Source organism: Lagenorhynchus albirostris, chromosome 4, assembly GCF_949774975.1.
Source record: "Lagenorhynchus albirostris chromosome 4, mLagAlb1.1, whole genome shotgun sequence".
Taxonomy (NCBI): domain Eukaryota; kingdom Metazoa; phylum Chordata; class Mammalia; order Artiodactyla; family Delphinidae; genus Lagenorhynchus; species Lagenorhynchus albirostris.
In genome coordinates, this window is record NC_083098.1 from 100,758,082 (window position 1) to 100,782,274 (window position 24,193).

A 24,193-nucleotide genomic window follows, 5' to 3' on the forward strand; every position below is an offset into this window, starting at 1 on the left:
TGGTTCTGACATAGCCCAGAATCCAGTGACCATTCCCACAAAGCTGCCTAGGCTGCTTGGTGTGGTTTGGAATAGACTACCCCTTGGGATCTTTCAGGGCAGCAGGACTCATGCTTCCCTGATGGTAAGAAGCACCTAGCTTCTAGTTTAAGAACACAAACTCCAGAATCCTCTGAATCAGACTCTCCACAAAAGATTGTTTTTAACAAGCCGAGTAATTTTTATCATTAGGGAAGTCTGTGAAACTTTGCTTTGAGACAGGCTAAAGCAAGAATTTAAGGACGATCGTAGCACTCACCTTCCAGGGGGCAGTTACTGAGCAGCAGTGTTCTTGCAAGGCACTGCTCTGCCCACCCCTCTACCCATGTTTGTAAATATAATGACTAAATCAATCTCCCTAATAATGCCCTCAATCATGTGTCAACGGGGACCAGAACAGGCCCAGTGTAGTGGCAAGTGGGCTGCGGTTTGGATGCCCCCGCTTGAAAAAAGCCACTGAATCGTGGATGTTTTGCCCCTGCACTTTTCTCCTGAGAAAAGCTGCCCATGGGCTTCCGCAGGGGCTTTTTTAAGGGGCTGTAGGCCCCAGCCACCAAAATTGAATTTTTCCTAGCAGCCTGAGAGCGAGCGGGTTGAACTTGCTCCGCGAAGAGAGAGCAGTTGCTATGGCAAAAAGAGGACATTCGCAAGCTTACCAGGCTGCAAACTAGCGCGCAGACAGCTCTTCTCAGCACGGTGCTGCGTCGTCAGCGCGCAGAGCGCCGCTGTGCTCTCCAGGGCAAGTTTCCTGCGAGTGTCTCTTCTCGGCAGGGACACAGCAAACTCCCCGGTTCTCCAACAGATGTTTCCCTAGCAGCTCTGAAGTGCAAGTACTCGCTGGCTGCAGCGCAGAGTCCCAAGGCCGGCGCGCTGTGATTGAGGGACCCTACCAGGCAAATGCCAGCATCAGTATGAGAGCCTGGACTTCAGCCCAGGTCGGTCCTCACCCCGGGGGGCCGCTGCTTTGCCAGGTGCATCTTTGAGGAGCTGCTCACTTTCCCCCCTCGTGAGTCTTCGTTCCAAGCCAGATATTGCTCGGATTCTCTAATTAACTCCCTCCACTCCGAAGGGGTTCGGAGGCTGGGATGCTCTACCAGCTTGAAGGATGTTGACTCTCGAGTGGGAGTCGGAAGGACTGCAAACAGTGGGTATTGTTGTGATTATATGTGCATCTCTGAAGCTGCTTCATTTGCTGGGACTGATTGATTTTTCGGAAGGTAAAGTGGTCGCTCCCATCTGTGCCGTTGGTCAGGTCTGGTTCAGAAGTGGATACAGACGCTGCAGAAGTTGAGCAGGCTTAATACGCAAAGTAAAAGTTTTAAAATATGCATGCTTGACATGGAGCCGCCTAGCACTGGGCAGTTCATTTCTGTTTATCCAGATATTTGACATTGGAAAGGAAGGGGTATTGTGCCATTATCTTTCTATTTGAAACCTATTTGAGTTTAGGGTGATATTATGGGTTAAATATAGTTCCAAGGTGGGAAGTTAGGACTCTCTATTATGGGGTGATAATACAGGTTGCTGTTTTGGTTGTCAAGTTTCGTGTTGGCTACCACGCCGTAATGTCATTAGTAATTCCATCCTCTGGAGGAGTATCCAGATTTGTGAGGGAAATATGTGGCTGCCTCATTAGTTAGGAGGTATGGGGGTGGAGCTGGGTTATTGATTATGATATAAAATGGGTAAGCTTTTTTTTTCTTTCTTTCTGGGTAAGCTTTTGATTTAAAATTGAGTTAATGAATGCTTAGCAAAAATGTGCTGTGAACTCTTAATTTGCAAAAGTGTTCCATTTGCATTTTCCAGTGAAGCCACTTTGCTCATTTGTCTCTTGAGTGGGAACCCATATAAGCAAAGGACAGCATTGGTGCTACCAATAAATATTTTATCCATCTAATATAAGTTTTACTACCCAAATCAATTCTACTATACAACGATTGGGGAGTAAAAAAAGTTGATTAACTTCCATTTAATAGTTTTATATATATATAGTTTATATATAGTTTTATATATACAATCTTTCTACTGAAATAACATGCTTTGAATTATTTAAACCCTAATTATTTGATGTCAATTCTACATCCAAGCTCTTCTTTCTTCTCAAGTGAAAGAATGGAGTTCCTAAGGATATGATCTTTTACTGCCGAGTTATTTATGAATATTCACTTCTCACGTTGTGTGCAATGGGGGAAGATGAGGAACATATTTAAGCCTGCCCATGCTTCTAATCTTTCTGACCAAGTTAAGGAGCTAAGACCTGATAGCTAAGATGACATCATCCCAAACTATATCCATCCGGTACACAGGTTGTTTCTGTTAATACGTTAATAATTGTCAATGTATGTTATCTTCAGAAAGTCCTTTTTTCTACAAGTGGGTTCATTAGGTTCTACTATTTAGACCTTATAAGAACAGAAAAAGTTCCATGCAATTTTCGTATCTTCTTTTAAGTATTCTCAATCTGTGACAAATTCTGCTCAGGCACACATAAGAATAATATTGTAATGGGATTAAATAAAACCTCAGAAAATAATTTCTGCTTTTTCTCATATTACACAGTAATTTTATTTAACCGTGGGAGTAATTTTATTTAACCTTACATTTTTTACTGGAAGGAAAACAATACAGAAACAAACTTTTCCAAGTGCTACACAACAATCTTGCATTATTTTGAGATTTCTGCCTCAGTGCACTCACTAGTGGTGACTTAACAAAATACAGATAAGATCATTTCAATTTCTATGATTGGAAAAATTTGCTTCTGTTTCATTCCTTCTCCATATTAGTTTTTGTTCTCTGGATTCAGTTGAGCCATAGCCCACAATTTTAGTGCACTATACTCAAGATGGCTTGGTTTCAGAACTAGATGAAGCAGGCTCTAAGGAAAACCATCATGGAGGGATTCGAGGAAGTCAACTTTCACAGCCCTATAAGATAGCGCACAGTTCTTTTATTGCCAGTGTTGGTAATGTAGACATTTAAAGTCAAAAGTCCCAAGTTTGCAAAAGCCCCCTGCAAATAACTCAGCTTTTATTCTTTAAGTGCTGTTTTATGTCACTTAAAGATTTTCTGACAGAACCTTCAAATTTGAGTTCCAACAATACAAAAAGTAGAATTGTAAACCTAACTCCTGCAAATAGAATCACAGAATTTTGAGCTAGTCTGAAACATCTTTCTTGGGATAGGTATCCGCATTCATACCCAAATAATAATATCCATGTCCATATATGAATCTTTATTTCTAAACACACACATATATAGAGATGATGTACCTACACATTTAAGATATTGTGTAAAATGTCCAATAAGCTGGGCAAACTTTGGATTCAATATGCAAGGCTTGGTTGTGCTAAAATAACAAAGATGCAGGTTATCACCATACATGAGGTATATTTCCTTGACAAGTAGGAAAAAAATGGGAAAAAAACCTTTTTTGTTCTGAAGTATATGTTAAAAAGTACTGGTCTAGTCCAACTGTCTCAGTTTACATAGAAGACCACTGCAACCCAGAGATGTTGACTGATTTATCAGAAGGCAACACTAACTGGGAGCAGAGACAGAACCGAATCCAAGGACTGCTGAATCCTATACAGTGCTTTTCCTACTACAACACACTTTTCACTTATTTCTCTTTCCTAATACTGGGAAAGAGAATTAACGAAAACATTGGTGGGAAATTTCCTGAATTCCTGAATCTTGTACTGAACTGTCCACTAACACCCTATGAGATATCTGAGGGAAATGCATTCATAGGAAATAAGATTACACAATGGCTACACAATTTCCCAACCCAAGTATAGGACCCAAGCATGGCATGAAGTGAGCTAAACCAGACTACTGACTTTAGAGGCAGGATTAGAACAGAAGCAAGCCAAGTGGTTTCCTGAGCCCCTTTCCCTCGAAGACCTGCCCTGAATTTTGACCATCTGTGACATATTCAATGTCCATGAATGGCTAGCCCAAGTAGAATCCAACAATGAGACCCAATGAAATCGTAAGAATTCTAGCCTAGGCCTCCTGTCTCTGTTTTCTCAGATTGGGGCACTCTCCAAGCAGAAACAGAACTTTTTGATCACCAGTCAAGTGGAGATAGAAGAAAAAAACCTTTACAGAGCAAGCCACAAAATATTAGATTATCAAGTCCTTCATCCTTTCTACCTGCAAATGATAAAAAGGCCAAAAAGGGCTTTCCCAGTGTAGATTGCCAAACATTTAACTGCGATTGTACCACTTAGAAAAAATAGCCCAGAAAATGGCCAGAGAATTAGCCACTCTTTTTGGTGGAGAAGTAAAGATGAGGCCCAGAGCAGAACTATGAGCTTCTTTTAGGAAACATCAAACTTTAAACTGTCCTCAGGGGGCAATGATTCTTCACTGGTACCATTGTGGAGTATTTTCTCTAGTGTGACTCCGTGGATTGATTAACTTAGAAAGTAGTTCTGAGCCTATATGAATGAGAGCTTCTGTATTAGTGTCAAGATAAAGCAGTGTTACTTTATTATTATCTACAATGGCTAGTGAGAATTAGCCATGAATAGGAAAAGATAAAGAGAAACATTTCTGCTCCCACCTAAATTAGATTCTGATTTCAATAAAGCCCTACTTTAAAAAATAATTCTCTTTCAGTTAAAATTCAAGGTTTAGGGAGCAAAAGCAATTTGTAAAGAGGATTAAAATGACTAATGGGATTTTAATATAATGAGTTGAGGTTTTACATATATCCACTCATTAATAAAGGGAAGGAGGAGGAACACTCACAAGATTAATCTCATCATTTCACAGTGCTGCATGTAATATATAGCTTATTGGATTCTAAATGTGGGCAGGGCCTCTCTTAGGCATTGACTGAGTTGGTGGGAAGGGACAAGATGAACACTGAAGGAATGAACTCTCAGTAACCTTACATTCTAGAAAGGGAAACTAATTACCTAACAAGACAGGAGAAATAAGCTCTGGGCACAAACCCAAGAAATGGCCTGTAGAGGCACAAATGGAGTGGAACATTCTGGAAAGGGCTCAAGGGAAGATTTCATGGAGGAAAAAAACAGTTGTATAGGACTTAGAGTGTGAGAAGGAGTTCCCAGATGGGAGAATGGGGAAATAACATTCCAGGCTGAGCAAAGAGCTTGAATTGTGACCCTGAGCACTGACCGAGGGTAGCTTTCATGGAGAAGAGCAGCAGCTTGTAGCACGCGGGCATCAGAATGTTGAAATGAGATGTGTCTGAAGGGGTCCATTGGGGTGAATGCTGAGAGGACACATTCTCTCACTGGTGAAGAGCCATTTGGTCAAAGTCTTCAGCTTTGGGGAAATAATGAGCGATATGGCAGACCAGTGTTTCAGGTGCGTCAGCCTGGGAGTAGGTGAAGGTGAGTTCAGAGGTAAGAGAGTGGAAGCAGAGGTACCAGTTATGCTTCTGGAACAATTTAGGTGGAAGACAACATGGGCAAAATTCCACAGATTGCCCTCCTCAATAAGATATTTAATGTGAAAGGTCAATTTCCAGTTTTTCCAGAAACTCATGTTTAGTATAATACTCTTGACCTGCACCTGTTCTGAAATGGCATGATTGTTTTTTATTTCAGGGCAGTGTTGTTTGGCCTCAAATGTATTTCTTATGAGAAAAAAAAAAAAAAAATCTGGGGCACACAGAGGTTGTAGTTACCAATATAGTAGCTTCATTTACGGTGGGAATTTAAAAATTTTGAAAGATACATCTGACATCTTGCAAGGTCTTCACTTACTTTGAACATTTATTTTGGAAAATTTTACACACAAAACATATAGAGAATAGTATAATGAACTTTGATGTACCCATCATACAACTTCAATAATTACCAATACTTTGTTATTTGTGTTTCCGCAGTGGCTTACATTTATTGTTTCTCATCTGTCTACAATATGCCAGGCACTCTGCTAGGTCCAGTATACAAAGATGAATTAAAAATAGTTGCTACCCTCAAGGAACTCTCAGTTGTATAAGGGTATGTAGAGTATAAACAAAGAAAATGCAATACATTATGGTAGCTAAATCAGTACGAGTCCGAGATACAAAGAATGGAAGGTAATTAAGCCCAAGTGGAAGAGATAGAAGTGATCAGAGATGACTCCCCAGAGGACATGATTTCTAAGCTGGGTTTTTAATGGATAAAGAGAAGTTTATCAAATTCATATGCCAGAAAGTTGCTTGCACAAGTTCTACATGCAGGGTACTGGGTGAGGTAATACCAACATAGGAACATGGTATAAAATGTGGAATTCCTAGAACAAAAACAGAAAAAAAATGTAAAGGGAAATAAACATAGTTTTAGTCCCTCTCCTTGATTATATAATTAACCTTGCTGTCCAGCACAATGCTTGATATGTAGAACATACTAAAAAAATGATGGCCTGAGTGTAATTTACTCCCATACAGTAGTAGTGCTAGTGCACTCCTACTTGTGCTACATACTTGAGAGCCTCTAGTGCCTCCTTCAAGTTTCCAAAGTAACTTGGAAACTGTTGATTAGTTGATTACGATTTTTTTTACTTTCTTTTCTTCTCTGCTAGAAAGATTTAACATCAGTATTACCCTGCAAAGCAGAGATAAACCACACACCAAAAGCGTCTGAGGTAGCTGTTCGTTAGAACCTTATGGCCCTGGGAAATAATTTCAAATCAGACGTCCAGCAGAGAGCTGAAAAAGCCCAGCTTAGATGGACTTTGATTTGGCTGGGAAAGTAGCCCTTTCAATTCCATAACTGGGAAAAAACAACAACAACTTGGATTTCTAAGTGAAATTGAACAAATATCTACTAAGCACCTACTGTGTGAAGGGGAATAAAGGACATGGGGCATTTTACTGTTCTTAGGAAGTTTTCAAATTAAAGACCAAACAGCTCATGAATAACTAATCCAAGATGAAAAAGTGTCTGGTGGGGGGAGCAAGGCCTTTAGAAAACACAAAGAGAAGAGCATCTCATCCAGTTGGAAAATTTCAGGGAAGGCTACACAAAGATGGTGGTATTTGAAATCTGATGAGTTGAGGGATCAAAAGACTTTGATAAGTAAAGACTGGAAGCTAAAAATAGGAATTTAAACTGTAATTTAAAGGAAAAAAAGGCAGCTTCCTGAAGTCATTATTGTAATCAGGTTGGTTCTAAAAAGCCCATTAATCCACTTGAGATATAATTAATCCATGTAAATGTCTGCTCTGAACCTGGCAATGTGCTTGGTACTGATTGGTTTGGGGACTCTTATTGTTTTAGTTTTGCTTACTTTGGGAACCCATTTCCCACCCCAGCCTGGAGCAGAGAGGTAGAATCTTAGGAGGGATGAGGGTGGAGGAGTTGTACATTTCAATGACTTCCAGCCAAAAAGCACCAGGAACACACCTGTGGTCAAACAATTTGGCTTCGTTACTTTTCGCGGAAAAGGAGAACACACACCATGGAGAACTGTGGGGCATCTCGGTAACAGAGTGTTAGAAAGGACTTCTGGATTTGAGCTTGTGTTAGAGGATTATGATTTAGGAAGCAGGGCTTTGTTCAGTGAAGTCAGTAATCCAGGGTAATTGGCTTAATAAATCTTGCGTACAAGCTGTAATTGGCTACATTAGCTACATTAGCTAGAATGGTGGATACTTGGTTATTTTTGTGGTTTAAACGAAGTTCATGTTTGTCCTCTTCTCAGCCTTGATTACAGAGTGGTCTTGTTTTTTTCTTGATCCGTAGGTACAGAGTGGTCTTGTCTGATGTTAGTAGTCTGTGAAATTGTTTATATTCAACAAGAGAATGCCAAAGCCTACCTGATAAACCCGGGCAGCTCTCTCACGGTCTAAGGAGCTGCTTTCTCTCATACATGATAAGGGAGAGGGCAGAGTAAAGTGAGGGCAAGTGAAACTCTGAGTTTAAATCCTAATTCAGTAACTCTCAACCAATTACTTAACCTTCCTGAGTTCGAGTTCCTTCTGTAAAATGAGGCTAATAAGCCCAACCTTTCAGGATTGTTGTAGGGCATACAAACATATAAGTGACATATCTAGCTCAGTGCTTGGGATACAAATAGAAGCCAATAAATGCCTTTCTTGTAATTATGAAAAGATAACACATTCCTTGAGTTATACCAGCAGTTCTCAAACTTTACGTGTTATCAAAATCACCTAGATGGTGTGTTGGAATACAGATTGCTATTCCTCACCCTAAGAGTTTCAGATTCAGTAGATCTAGGTTAGCGTCTGAGAAGTTGCATTTCTAATGATTTCTCACTTTAGGCTGCTGCTGTTCCAGGGCACACACTTTGAGAACCACTGAGTTAGGCACTAAATCTGAAAGGCCAAACCCATGATGTTTGCAGTGATTTCTTCACTAAGTTCTTGGGCCCCTGCGAGCTTTATTCTAGAACAGTTGTCAGTCATCTTGTTATATGTTAAGTATTTTAAACTTTGTGGGTCACGAAGTCCGTTATAACTGCTGAACTTTGTTGTTGTAGCACGAAAGGTATAAAACTGAATGTGTGTGCCTGTCTTCCAATAACACTGGAATCTGAATTTCATACAATGTTCACATGTCACAGAATTTTAATTTTTAACCATTGTAAATGTAAAACAATACCGCTGAAAGATCAAAAACAGGTAGCAGGCTGGACTTGACCTTTCACTGTAATTTGCCAACCCCTACACTAGAGTTGGCAATAAAGGAACCCGTTGAGAAGGGGTCTCAGGTTGGTAAGATGTCGCCTTTTGGAAACTTATCTAGGTTTTTTTGAGTCCTTAGTCTCATTGAGTGGATGGGGGTCTAGTCCTTTTTGGGTTGATGGAATTATCTGCCAAATTAGCAAGTGTTTTGAATTAGGATGTATGTGTGCAGTGTTTTCCCTTCCCCTAATTTCACAATTTGTAGGCCAATTTAGAGGGTTGTTATGTAAATTAAGCCATCAACATGATTGTGTTACACAATGAGTCGATGCTGGGGCTAGGCAATTAGGGTCCCCCCTTCTTACTGATTTTTGTTTAGGTTTCATTGCCTCTTGGGCAAGGAAGACATTATGCTTTTTTCATTGAGCTTATAAACCCTCATCTTGTGGGTTTGTTAAAGACACATTTCAACTCTTCAAAGTAAACTGGTCGTCCGACTATTGTATTACATTGAGTCTTGTGCGTCGAGGACAAATACATTGAATCAACCAAGGTTTTAAAAAGTAAAATCACCTTAAGTCTGAATTCGCTTGAAAATGAAAAATCTATAAATAGTGGTTAATTTCATGTTTTTTGAAGTGAGACTGACTTGAAGTCAGTTCACAGCTCTGCTTTTGACTGTCCACATGGTCTTGGACAAAGTTTATAACCACCCTGAACGTCGGTTCTCTCAAAAATGGGGAGAATAATAGTAGCTACCTCATAGGATTATTGTGAGAAGTAAATTAAATGATATTTCTTAAAATTATGTTTAGCACAGTGACTGGAACACAGAGCTCACCAAATACTTTGTATTACTTACAGAGTTAGTATCATTGCTGTCTTTGTTCTTAACTTCCATCATACCTATTACTAAACATGATCGTTCATTCAACCATCCATGAAATGAAGGTTTTTAAAAGTGATCTGTGTACCAGGCACTGTACTGGGAACTTAACGGTGCTAGTAATTGGGAACTTAAAGGCATAGTTTTAGCTAAGAGGGGTTTACACACAGACAAATTGGTTTAGTAAATTTTCCTGGTCTCACATCTTTGCAAGGCGTAGGGGGACATAAGAAGAGACTGACCAGTACTATTTAGAAGGTGGGGAACATCAGAAAGGACTCATAGAGGTGACCTTTGAGCTGAATCTGAGTGACAGCATCACACATCCTTGGGAACTACAGACAGTTGATATAACCTAGTTTCACATTTTCAAGGACACTTTGTATTGATCCCAGTTTCTAAGTCTTCCCTCCCATTCTTCCCTTTTCTCCCACAATGCCTTCTCTTACCCAAATGCCACCCATATTTCCCCATTTCAGCCCAGATCAAAACCTACCCTCTCTCTAATACCACAGTTCCTCCTTAATCTGAATTCAGTCAGTCCTGATGTATGTCATACAAGGTATACTTGATAATAACAAACCTTCATGCACTGTTCCCCAAGTCATTTACTTTGTGTTCATTTATGTTCTCCTCAGCCAGAGAAGAGAACACTCTACCTCAGCACAGAGTGAATTTTCCCAGTATTTCCATAGGGTCCAGAGCAGTACAAAGTATATCATGGAAGCACAACAAATATGTATCAGTGGGTTTCTCACTGCATCTTTGATAGCTTGTCCCTTTAAATCAATACACGTGTCTCATCTTAACACCATCCCCATCCCACTTTCTTCCAACCTGACTTCATATTCTCAAAAGGGAAATCTTTCCGGACATGCGACTGAGCTGATACTCAAGATTCTTTTCTGTTACTCAAGAATACTCAAGATTCTGTTTCACTTATAAAATAAAATCTCCATGTCTTTGCATATAATACAAAGGTCACTATCAGACCAGTGCCTATCTGACTGATCTCATCTCTAGTCATTTCTCCTTTTTTTTCCCTCTTTCTTCCCAACTTTATGTTTCAGCACACTAAACTTAAGTTCCCTGAGCATTTTGTGTGGTCTCCAGCTACCATACTTTTGCATATACTGTTCTCTCTCCCAGAATGCCCTTCCCTCCTCATATTCCTGGAGACATCTTTTCAACCTTCAAATCATAGTTCATATTCTTCCTTCTCTGGGAAGCATTTCTTGACTTCCTGAAGCAGAAAACGATACTCTGGCCCTAAGGCCTCTGTGCCCCTTCCCCACCCTCACCTGGGCCCATTTTATGTTCCAAGGCTATCAAACTCATTATTTCCCAAGCACCCCATGCTATTTCATGTGTCATGCCTTTCCCTGTATTATGACTGTCCCTCCTTCTAGAAGAAAATTCTCATTGCCCCTCACCTGATTAACTCCTTCTTATCCTTTAAGCTCAGCTCGGGAACCATCTGTTCCAGAAAGCCTCCCTTGAACCACCTAACTGGATGAAGTACCCATATCTGTTATCCCAAAGCACTCTGCCTTAGCGCTTCAAATTACATTAAACTTGATGTCTATGCCTTTCTCTTCCACTAAACTTCAAGCACCACATAGGCAGAGCACTTGTCTCTGTACCCTCAAAGTCTATGGGATTGAGTAGATGGATGGAGTGATGATAGATAGGCAAGTTTATTCAGAGGTTCTGGTAATAAACCCAGAGTTCCCATTACAGTCTTGAATGAATATAATTTTTAAACATTTTGTTTAAGGCAGGCTTTCTCAACTTCAGCACTATGGACATTTTTGACTGGGTGATTTTTTGTTGAGCGTGCTGTCTTCTGCATGCTAGGGCTATCGGCAGCATCCCCGGCCTCTACCTACAAAATGCCAGCAGCACCTTTCCGCAGACTTTGATGACCAAAAGTGTCTCCAGGCACTGCTGAATCCCGAGAGGGGAAGAAGGGCAGGCAAAAGTACCTCTCACCGGGTTGAGAACCACTGGGTTGAGGTATGATCAGACATAATTTGTGTTTTTATATACACCTATAAAGTCTTTTTATATACATATATTTTTAAGTCACTAAACTGCATTTAAGTGTGAGAAGATTATAGCATTGGAAGTCAAACCTGAATGGTGAGAAAGGGAATGATTTTCCATTACAAAAGTAATAAACAATCATTGTAAGAAGTTTATAAATATACAGAAAGAAAGAAATATGAATAAAATGCCCATAATCCCACCATTCAAAGAATAACCATTGGTAATATTTTGTTCCTTTAAACTTAATAATACTGTATGTAAAAAAGTTTATGTAGTATAAATTCAACAGTAGAGCAGAAATCTTTTTATATTAGATTATAGGTCCTTCATAAATATTTTAATGCCTACATTATATTCTATAAATGTGTACAATATAATTCACTTACCCTGATTTTAGGACATGTAAGTTATTTGCATTTTGTCCAGTATTTGAAAACTTCTTTAATAGAATCTTTGTGTGTGAAGTTGCTTACATATTTAGAATTATGTTCTTAGGATAGAGTCTTAGAAGAAAAATTAATGGAAAAAGAGAACGGGCTGTTTCATGTATCCTAGCATATATTTAAGATCAAATTGCTTTTCAAAGTGGTGGCACAAATTTACTTGCCCGTCTGTAATGTAGGAGTGCCCAGGCTTTTGTGCTCACTGCACTGTCACCATCTGCTGTTGATCAGGGGACATTCTGAAGGTGGGCACTGAGGACCATGTTGGCAAACTCAATGTTAAGAAACTGTGTCTTAGGGCTGAATTGCTAATGCTTTTTAATCTAACATTAAGAATCATAATTATGTGCAGATATGAACTTCACGTTGTAGCTTGAAGATGCTCTTCTTGTTCTGCTTTCTTGTCAGTCAAGATGCACTTCCTTTATGAAATGATCTCCACTTCTTAACAATGATCATGCCCATCACAACCATCAAGAGTGGCATTTAGTAGGCATCAGATTATTTATTGAAAAAAAACATGGCTTTTTTTTTTTTCTAGATGAAGTAATACCTGGGCCTGTATGGATTTAGGAGGAAAATTGGAATACATAAAATTATTGCTATTATTAATAAATGTTTCCTGAGCCTTACTACTATATACATTTTACTGAGATACATTTAAATAGCAGGGAGGGAGAGTAATGTCTCTTTTTAGAGGTATGCTTGTGTTCATCTCAAGTAAGAATGTGTGATATCTTGTTTATGTGACAAAGTCTGGAACTAAGAATCACAGATCTTTTGAGTAGGAAGATATGAAAGCCCATGCAGTCAGACTCCCTCCTATTACATGTCATGATAAAGTAATGAGCTACACAGAGTTCCTTTGTGAATTAATGGTAGAACTTGGCTGTAGAGGCAGGGCAGCATTCACGTTAGGAGACACTGAGCCTTGAAAACAGACAGACACTGGTCAAATCCCACCCCTGAAACATGCTGGCTGTTGGTCCTATGTAAATCACCAAACTTCTTGAACTTCAGTTTCCTCATCCATAAAATAGAGGTCATCAAAATGTCAGCTTCATAGAGCTTCAAAACCATAGAGTGATTTTGAATCATAGAATAATTTTGAGACAAGGCACACACCCTATTGTAACTCAAATTTTCTAATTATTGCTTCAGTCTCCCCTCTTCTTACAAAACCAGTTTAGGTAGAAAGGCTCCTAAACATTGTGAACAGAGCTGTCAAAAACGTAATTTTCTTTATGCTGATTCTGAGTACTTTGTGTTGCAACTTATACTATGCTGGGTTCTGCCACGTATCAGATAGTTCACAGGTATTTTCAATAACCACTTTTATAGGTGAGGAAATTTGTTCAAAGGAGCTAAGAAACTTGTCTCATTTCTGAGAAACCAAACAGCAGAGTTGGAATCAACCACAGACTTCAGAAGCTAGAACTCATGTTTTTTCCACTCTAACCTTCTTCGTAAGTGCTAACTTTTTTGTTTTGTTTGTTTGCTTGTTTGTTTGTTTCTAAATCTCTACAAGTAAAGAAATACTCTAAGGTTCCTAGATTAGTAAGATCAAGGTAGTATACTGGGGGCAAGTGCTTTCCCAGACATCCATTTGAATAGAATTAAGTACATGAGTGACTCTATACCTCAGTAAACTCATGGTTATTAATGACTTGGTCACAGAAACTCTCTCATGAATAAACAGGAGAATACTGAAGACCCGGCAGCAATGAGATATATTGATGATGTGATTTCCAAATTTAAACAAATTACAGGGAAAAATGGATAATGATAAAATAATTAGAAGCCAGAAGCACCTGAACAAACACCCAAATCCTACGTCTGTCTTCACTATATTCAGCAATTCCTAAATATCACTGGTGCCTTGAAGAAGAAATTAGCAGAAGCTTTTAAACATCACCTGAGTGAAAAGCAGAATTAACTCCTTCCTGTTATTGCAAATGTTCAAGGAGACACAGAGGGAATTAGCCAAATGCCTTCTTTCATGACAATAGAGGTTGCATAGCTAAAATTCTTTTTAGAAAATATACCTCTGTTACAAATTTGCACATAAGCTGTAGGTCCCTAACAAGATTTTAGACTAAAAATATAATGCTCAAGATAGTAAGCTGGCTTCAGTATTCTTATATATCTCTTCTAGAATACAACAACAATAAAACTAACATATAGCTTAGCATTTTGTAGGTGTTTTCAAGGGAAATGCAAAATCAGCAAAGAAACCGTGTAGTTGCAAAATCTTTGTAAACTTCAGAGTTGACCTGCCTTGCTAATATATTTCAAATACACACATTTTACAACAGTAAGAACTATTCTTGCCAGTGGCTATCTAAGGTGAGTCTAGAAATATTTCCATGAAGCACATCTCCTCACCCTACCACATTCCAGAAGGACCTGAAATGTCTGTTCTTTAGGGAACAATTTAAATCCTAGAACAATTATTTAAGGAAAGTCTGTCAATTCCTTTAAATACATTTTCTCAGGCTGGGAAGGGAGGGAAATTTTTCAAGTGGACAAGGATTGCTTGAGATCTTACGCCGTGACGTCTACACCATGTCACCTCCTCTTAGAGAACGTCCAGTCATTTCATTATAAATGGTGTCATTCGTGGTGTTTCCTTGCAGTGCTGTGTTCTTCACTCTGGGATGTGGCTTATGTTTTACACAGTAAACACACAGGAAGTCTGCTTTAGTACATTATGGATTCTGAGGTACCAAGATTATTGGTCTGAGGCCAATCCCAGATATAGGCAGGGATATAGGATAGGAACTGACTAACTGGCCATCCTTTCCTTGCTTTGCTTCTTTGTGTACCTCCTCCTAAATATGGATGAGTGCTGACTACATTCATAACTATGCTGGGAAAGAGTAGAGGCAAATCCCAAGTAGAGAGGTAAAACTTACTTAATGACATTCTTCTTTCCTTCTCTTTGATTATATAGGATTACTTAAAGTTGAAACAAAGTAAACAAATGAGAGATTTCTCTCTCCCCTGGAATCCATACGCTGCTAGAGAATATTTATGTAAAGTGCCTCCTAATTAAAATAATCTTCCCCAAACACTTTCTAACATAATGATAAATGTCTTACTCTGTAGATGAGAATTAGGAGTCTCATAATTGGGCTTTACCCTGTCTTATCACCGATTGCTCCATGTTAGCTCCGTTTTTTCCTTCACATGCTAGAAAATTTGGTTAAAGACAGTCCAAAGACACTTTTTTACAGAGACCTTGAAAAGCCATATTTTTGCCATATTCTTACCAAAAACCATAACTGAGTAGTTGACATGCATCCTTGTTCACCTTGAAGAAACAGGACAATGCTTAGTGAGCTGCTTACCAAAGGGCAGGAAATCATCTTGCCCGACTACTCCAGCATTCACGGTATGTTTGCTCCTGTCTGATTCTGCCCACGTGTCTGTCTTCCCTGAAATTACCTACCTGCTCCCTTTCATCCAGGTGAGTCGAGGATATCATTAAGATCGGGCCCATTCTCCTTTCATTTCTTTAATCTCTGCTTTCCTTATGATTGTTACTGCACAAAATCTGCTCTGCTATTCTATTTTTTGCTTCCACTGTACTTCTTGCATCTCTTCTTTTAAGTAAAAGCTTCTTGAGCACAGGAAGCATGCACTAATGTGTATTATCCATAGCATATATAGCGCCTGTCCCACTGAATGTAGGATTTCCTCAGTACATCGTTGTTTAATATGAAGAAATACATATAGCAGAGTTACATGATTCCCTGAGAAAAATCAAATAACTGAGTAATAGGAATACTAATTTATAAAAAAATAATAATTCGTAATGATATTTTATTACTTATAAATCACTATGATAGGTACTCCCATTTTATTTTTGCCACAAATATATGAAGAGAAAAATGTTTATAACTTTCATTTACAGATGAAGAAACTGAAGGTTAGAGAAATTAAATGACTTCCCAGTATTGTTCTGTCAGCATATTCTAACTAAATGTTTAGGCTTTATTTTAAATCCAAATCAGATGGATAATAGATGAGTTGAATGACACTTGAGAGATTGGAGTAAACACCCTAGCTTAGATTGAGACTTAGTCATAAATCATGTTATTGCTACCTATAAATTTTTAAGTATTTTTCAACATTTCAACATGTGATTTGGATGGTATGAATTTTTACTTTTAGTTTCTTTTTGTTTACTACTGAATGAATAAAATGATAAAAGAAATACAACTTTTTAGACTTGTTTTAAATAAAATGGTACAAACATGGCTTGTTGGTTTCAGTGTTTGGGTCAATGACCAATACTGCTACTCCAGTGTTTACATGTATATCTGGCAATAGCCCTTATTCTGACTCTGAGGATTTTGAAAGGAGCCAGATAAACAGCACCCCCTTTTACTCCCACCTTATTCTGAAGGAGTAAGAACTAAGATAAAGGAGTGGGAGATGGAGGATGTGGTGTGTTAACGTGGTCTGTTAATGATAGAAACCAGGTCAGAGGCTGTAGCCCAGTGTGAGAGCCACATGGTCCTGCCGACTGGTCCAGAATGATGGACAGAGGTGATGCTGCCCTGGATGGTCCCCAGCACATAGCATGGGGAGGGTGGTGCTGCCTGGGGAGCCTTAGGCTTGGAAGAGCACAGGAGAATCCTGCTCCCTGTGGGCAGTTTGCTTCCAGAATGACAACAGAGAGAAATTAAGCAGAGCAGGGAAGTTATCCTTTCCAGATTTACCAATCAGTTAAGTCACTTCTCCCCAAGGAGGGAGGAAGTGAGGGTCAAGTGTTGCCAAGATGGTTTAGTGAAGACAGAAATGAAAAGGTGGGAAAGAGGGACTTTTGCCTAACACTGGCCTCTTGGTAATCTCCAAATAGCAAGTGTTAGTTTTAAGAAGTAAAACACACATGGATTGTTAATTTTAAAGCCACTTCTAATCAAAGTGCGTGAAAATGTTCATGGAGTGAGTGTACAGTGTGTTAATATTTCCTTAATAGAAGTGGATTTTTTGTTTCTTTGTTTTCATTGCATTTCAGGGACCACTGTTTTCTATCTGGGGACCCCTGGGACCTGAATATCCAGGGTACTTAATTCTCATGCAGATTCCGTGGTTCTATTTTTACATTCACATCTTGGGACTGGGCCTAGAACTTTGCATTTTTAACAAGCACCCAAGTGATTGCGAGGCAATTTAAATTTATGGAACACTAATGTAAATCTGAGTTATCAAAATCAATTTCCATTTTTTAAAAAAACTCTGTGTATGTTCATTTTCAGTAATAGTTTGAATTGTTGCCTCTGATGAGTTTTGGGACTCTTTCATTTTTCACAGGAGATAAATGTTATTTATTTCTCAAAACCACAAGTGTCTTCCAAAGTCTCAGAAGTTGTGCCTTTATGCACAAAGAGGATTTTGCATAATCTGTGGTAGAACATGGGGGCAGAGGCTTGATGGAATTGAATACCTTTTTAGTACACAAAGTTTTTTTTTTTTAATTTGAGCTATCACAGATTTTTTTAAACATTTATTTATTAAATGATACCAAACATAAAACCAATTTGTTATTTTGAATTTTGTGATTTGCCTTGGGAATTATCATTGAAAAGCTAATAAACATAAACTTAATTTTTACTGAACTTTTAAAGTTCTATTTTTTCTTGAGGCTTTTCTTTGCCTGAGAAATACATTGTTATTTATAAAGTGGAAAAGCAATGAAAAAATATTCCTCAGTAGTCAAAATTTATTAAGTAAGCAAATGTTTAAAATCATTCCTTTTCCATGAAATAAATTACACCAAAAAAAGAGCAGACTCTCTTTTCAAAAATATAAAAAGTCTCCCATATGTGTGCTTCATAAATGTTGTCTTAGTCCATTTGGCTGCTACAACCAATTACCATAGACTGGGTGGCTTAAACAACAAGCACTTATTTCTCACAGTTCTGGAGGCTGAAGTCTGAGGTTAGGGTGCCAGCATGGTCAGGTTCTGGTAAGAACCCTCCTCCAGGTTGCAGACTGCCGACTTCTGTCTCCTCACATGGTGGGGAAAAAGCCAGCTAGCTCTCTGCCCACTTCTTGTAAGTGCACCAATCCCATTCACGAGCGTTCCACCCTCATGACCTAATTATTCCCAAAGGCCCACAACCAAATACCATCACGTTGGGATTACAGTTTCGACATATAAATGTGGGGGACTCACTAACCTTCAGTCCATTGCACGCATGATCAGAAATTTCTGAAGTCTCCATGGGGCCTTTCCTGATCCTCCCATTTAAAACTGCATGCCTCCTACCCTTTCTTCCAAGATTATCTGATCGCCTTTTCTATTTCATTTGTCCCCATAGTGCATCATTACTTTCTAATAGACTTCATTTTGTTTATGGTCTATTTAGTTTTTTATACTCTTGGGTAGTTCACTACTGGATTCCTAGCCCCTAAAATAGTGCCAGGACTTTGTATTGCTCAATACTGGTTGAAGGAATGAGCACATTTTGGTCAGAGTTTCAGTGGATTGTAGCCCCTGCTAGATGGAGTTCTTCTCAGGATGAAGATATTGCTTTCCATGAACCCCCATTCCCTTCACATATACCTGGGGTACCACTCCCTGTGCATATGGCAAAACTTTTTCTGAGTGAAAAATTCACTGCCAGACAGGTGCACATAGGAGACAAAAGAGGAACTAGAAGCCAGTGGCTCCATGACCAGGTCACAGGAGAGCCAGCTAATGGAGTTTTCAGTGAATGAGAAGAGCAGATTCTTTATTGCTTCCCAGGCTGTACCTAGTTATGTCAAAATGTTTCGGAAGATAGTCATTTAATACAAACCCAGCCAACCATAGCCACTGTTCCTTACCTGAAGTCTGTTTTAGAACTCTGTAGGGTATAAATATGTTTACAGATACTCTTAATTCCTTATAAAATATTTTAGGAAAATATGTGGAAGTTTATTGAAGAAACTCTGATTTAGGATTAAGGGGGCCTTCAAGCTCAGTCCCGGAACACATACTTTCATCATATGTGCTCCTGTTTCATCATAAGTATTGAAGAACTGATAAAGAACCATGCAAAAGTTAACACTTTAGAAGTACTTATTTATTATGGAATTTCTTCATCTTTTTTATACATAATCACAGTGCATCTACTCTATGCTTGACATTAAGCAAGACATGGTGATATTAAAAAAGAAATAATGCAAATATTTAACAGAGCCTGGTACTATTCAAAGCATTTTGTATGTTACTATCTAATTTAATCCTTGCAATAACACAATAAAGCAGATATTCCATTTTCCTCATTTTACAGATGATATTGAGGATTATACCCATGGTTGCACAGCTGTAGAACCAGGGTTTGAGCATAGTCTATCTGGTTGGAGAGCCCATTTTTAATAACCATATAATGATGCCATTAATGGTATGGTTTCCTTCCTAAAGAGTTCAAGATGGGAAGAGATACATAAACAGAAACATCATAAAATGTGATGAAAGGGATGTGATAAAAACAAAAGACAAAGCAACAAACTCTGTTTACGGGAGCTGGGGAAAGCTTCAAAGAGAGATAGCATCATAGGCTTTGAGGGATGGCTAGAAGTTTTCCAAGTGAAGGAACAAGACAGACTGAAGATAGAAGGAAGAGGAATTTGAAGAATCAATGTCCTTTTTGAATTAGTTTATACTGGTTTTCAGCAGCTCCCATCCATACTCTTTCTTGCAGATACAGTTTGAGCATTGTGGAACCAATGCTCAAACTTAACTTGTGTTCATTTGTAAATAAACCTAAGAGTCACTGTCTGAAACCATAACAAGTTAAATGCTAAGTGTATCCTTATAGGATAGCCATTGTAATAATAGAAGACAGTGAATACACAGTGCTAAATATAATTACTTAAAAGTACAAAAGTTACTTTGGCTGCCGATTGTCAGAAGCCTAGAGTTGGACCATGTCATCCATTTGGCCTTGTGACTGTCCTCTTTTATGCTATTCTTGAAATAATGGTCTTAGTGCATGTGAGATATACCTTATTTTAAATCTTTCTTTCCTCTTCAGTGTTGTCAACTAAACTCTCTACAGCAGGTAGTAAATGGAACCTTTCCCCTCTGGTCAAAGTAATCATTTAGAGATTTCTCTAGACCTACTGATTTCAACATGTTCCATCGTGGTTGGATTTCAGTTTTGTTTGGTATCCCACAGCTGTGAAGGATTAATCGCCAGGACTGTGTCCGGCAATGTTAATCTTTTCATAGGCTGTGCTTGTCCATCACTTACCTCCTCTAATAAGGTGTCTGCAACTGCTGATATTCATGCTGGTGAAAATCAACACAGCTCTTCCAGGCGCTGTTTGATGTCAAAGACACAGAGCAGGACTGAGTACTCTTATTCTTCCTGTCAGCTGCACATACCAGCTAATTTAGCTTAGATTATTTTAGAGGTTTGCCTGTCTCCCAGATAGCTCTATTGAAGGGGTCCTATAATAAACACCTAAGAAAGATACTGCTGCTTACTTCTGCAAATAAATGGCATTTAAGGAATGACTGGTCCAAAGTCTTACTTTCTTTCTCAATTTAGTTGATAAATCCACTGAGATCCACTTAAAGGGAAACTACACTTCCTGTGTCCTCTATCAGTTTTTATTATAGAGTAAGACGAAAAAAGTCTGTACTTATTCCTGCCTCCAGAGGAATTTGTAACTTTCCTTGTTTACTCAATCGTGTGATGTTGTTAGAAAGGACAGTGGGTTTCTTTTGCCCTTTGAATTTAGTAGAAATCTTTCTTTTCCATGCATTTCTCCGTTCAGCACCCTATTTTCCACAGGAATGAGCACGGTGGTAAGTTTTGTAGATGTTACATTTGATTTGTGTTCTTCTGAGGAAGAAGTTCACTGGCCATTAGGAACCCCGCTACCACATCCTCTGGGCCATAAAAGTGGGTCTCTTCAGTCTGGTAAATGTCACATGGATCCTTCCTGTAACACTTCCATTAGGACGTTTTAAACGCATACTGAGAAAGGTTACTAAGGCAACCGGAGGCCCAGGTAGTAGCGGTTTGTGACAGGCTGATGAAATGTACAACTGTAATCTTTGACTGGCTCAAGGATTAGACTCCTAATTTCCTCAGAAGATAAAACTGAGCCACATTTTGCAAGTATTCTTTTATTTTTTAATTTTTAAATTTTTTTTAATTTTAATTTTTTTAACATCTTTATTGGAGTATAATTGCTTTACAATGGTGTATTAGTTTCTGCTTTGTAACAAAGTGAATCAGCTATACGTATACATATATCCCCATATCTCCCCCCTCTTGCATCTCCCTCCCACCCTCCCTATCCCACCCCTCCAGGTGGTCACAAAGCACCCAGCTGATCTCCCTGTGCTATGTGGCTGCTTCCCACTAGCTATCTATTTTACATTTGGTAGTGTATATATGTCCATGCCACTCTCTCCCTTTGTCCCAGCTTACCCTTCCCCCTCCCCATGTCCTCAAGTCCATTCTCTACGTCCGCATCTATATTCCTGTCTTGCCCCTAGGTTCTTCAGAAGCATTTTTTTTTGGTAGATTCCATAGATATGTGTTAGCATACGGTATTTGTTTTTCTCTTTCTGACTTACTTCGCTCTGTACGACAGACTCTAGGTCCATCCGCCTCACTACAAATAAGTCAATGTCGTTTCTCTTTATGGCTGAGAAGATGTGGCACATCTATGCAAGTATTCTTTTAAGAGAGTCATTGGGCAAACTCTTGCCTCCCTCCCTTCCTTCCTTCCCTGCAGGCTACACCTCTGAAAGGATCTGAGGCTAGAAATCAGAGACTACCGTGAGAATCTGAGAATAACCAGAAACATCTCCTATACCATGTGCAAATCAAACCATTCCTTTTAGATAATTCTATATTCTGTTTAGTGATTTAATTATAGTTATTAATATTATTGATAGACAGTGCAATTAGTGGATTTTCAATACCTATAATAGTACCCCAGAAGCTTCCACATGCATCTCATTATTTGCCTCCATGACCCTTTATGGCAGGAAAGGCACGGATCAGTTATTCCATATCTGAAGATCATGGGCGATGAAGGTCTTGGGGAAGAGTGTAAACCTGCTGCAGGTCATGTGGCTGATTAGTGAGGAGGTGACTGGTCCAGCAGCAAAACACGGGCTTTGAATCCAGACAGACCTGATTCAGTCTCTCTCTCTTTCTCCCTCTTCCCTTTCTTCCTTGCTTGCTTGCTTTCTCTTTCTTCCATTTAAAAATTGGGACACTGCTAACAAACGTAAACATACACCAGAATTATTGTGTGGCTAGGGTGAACTTTAATGTATATAAAATGTTTTTATATGATACATGCTATGCAAATGTTAGTAATTATTTCTGTTACTCTGACTTCTGTTAGGTACTCTTTTCACCATATTGTTCGTTCTACTCAGGTCAAGGAAAAACTGTCTTCTCAAGCACTTTATAAACTTATATGTAGTGGTCACTGTTTTTTTACAGGTGTTATGGTTTACTTCTTGCTTTTGCTGCTAGGAAGCTCAATGTCAGATTTAAAACCCACGTTGAATAATTGCATACTGACTAAAAGCATTATAATTCATTTCTTTATATTTTTGACTCATCTCTCACTTTTAATCTATTATTTTATTCTTCTACAGTGAATATACATTTTTGAACATCACCTCAAATGAGGTGGGAAAACATAACAAAACAATAAATACATAATAATAATGATGAAGTCAGAGCAAACTTTTAAAGGAAAGTACTCTGAATTTTTATCCATTTGACTCCTTATGGAGGTAAAAGTTTATTTGCTTTTAAGTATAACTTAAAGTAAATAATAACTAATGTTTATTGAATTCCTATGTGACACAAGGCACATCAAGGTTCACTGAGAATGTTAAAAGCAGATCCTTATCAAAAAGTTTGCAATCAAATTTAGACATGTATAAACATGTATAGACATGACGTGTTAGATGTCTGAAGTTGAACAATCATCAGAAATACACAAAGACACATGGCACAGAAACTGGTCGTATACTAAATGAGTTTTGCTGAGAAATAAAAATGTAAACCCTTAGTTTACACCCGTCATTCCATTCAAAGAATAAGCACCCAATTTTGCATTATATTCTTCCCTTTTTCTCTCTGGTAAAATTGGAATAATGAAAGGAGGATGTTACTGTATTTAGCATAAGAAGCTAGTGCCATCCCATAGATGTCTGAATTTAGGTAATTTCTCCTTAATGGTCCTAAGTTTCTATATTTGTAAAATGGAATTAGGAGCCCTAAAATTTCCTTAAGCTATAAGGCGCTTATCTCAGAAGTAGCTTCACGTCATCTCTCTCTCAAGTGATCAATTATATTTATTCAAAAAAAAAAAAAAAAGATTTCACCTTATGCAAGAAAATTGCAGAGTAGATGATAAGTAGATTTTTTAAATTTCTTACATAGAGACAGATAGAAAATCATTTTATCAAGTGTAAAGATTGCTAGAGATGGAAGTGGCCTGGAATTTCTCTCATTTTACAGACGAGGAACCTGAGCCTCAGAGGAATTGAGGGAATTTTACAAAGTCATCTCTTAGCTGCAGATCTGGTGGCTGACGTCTTTCAATACTTAGCATGATATCAGCATCTGTTTACGGAAATCTATTTTCCAGATAAGGGGGGAAGTAGGAACCTATTCTGCTTAGTTTGGGGGCAGACTTCATATTAAGAGCTATTTTAAGGGACAAAAGCTGTATAGATTAGGGTTCAATTACAGACAAAAGGAATATTTTATCAGAGTTAAGAGAAAAGGATTTTAGTACCAGGTATTATGTGGCTTACAAACTAGTTGGAAGGGCTTGAAGAACAAGCTCTAGGAAGGGCTTCTAGGAACAACTCTCAGCTCCCAGCTTCATCCCACGTCTGCCATGGTCAGCATAGCTGACCACTGCAACGTGGGACCCCATATTCAGAAGCTGTGATCTCAGAACCGTGCTGTCTCTGCCCCAGCCTCTCCCCTTTGTTCCACATTCAAGTGAAACCAAAATATAGATCTCTAGCTGCAAGGGAGTCTGGATTAGGTATGGCGAACTTTCCCGTTTCTATAACAAAGAGTGACATGCCAGAAGGAGCTTGAAGTAGATGTTAAATGAGACAATCCAGACCATCTTCTGAGAATCCAATAGAGTGATAAATAA

General features: G+C 38.6%; 1 protein-coding gene across 1 annotated transcript in view; it reads left to right on the forward strand.

Moving 5' to 3' along the window:
* Nucleotides 1–1,144: 1,144 nt before the first annotated feature.
* KCNIP4 (potassium voltage-gated channel interacting protein 4) overlaps nucleotides 1,145–24,193 on the forward strand; it is a 231,020-nt gene continuing 207,971 nt past the window's right edge. The window contains exon 1 of the mRNA XM_060148436.1: nucleotides 1,145–1,256. Within this exon, the coding sequence (XP_060004419.1) occupies nucleotides 1,145–1,256 (112 nt within the window). The remainder of the gene's footprint in view (nucleotides 1,257–24,193) is intronic.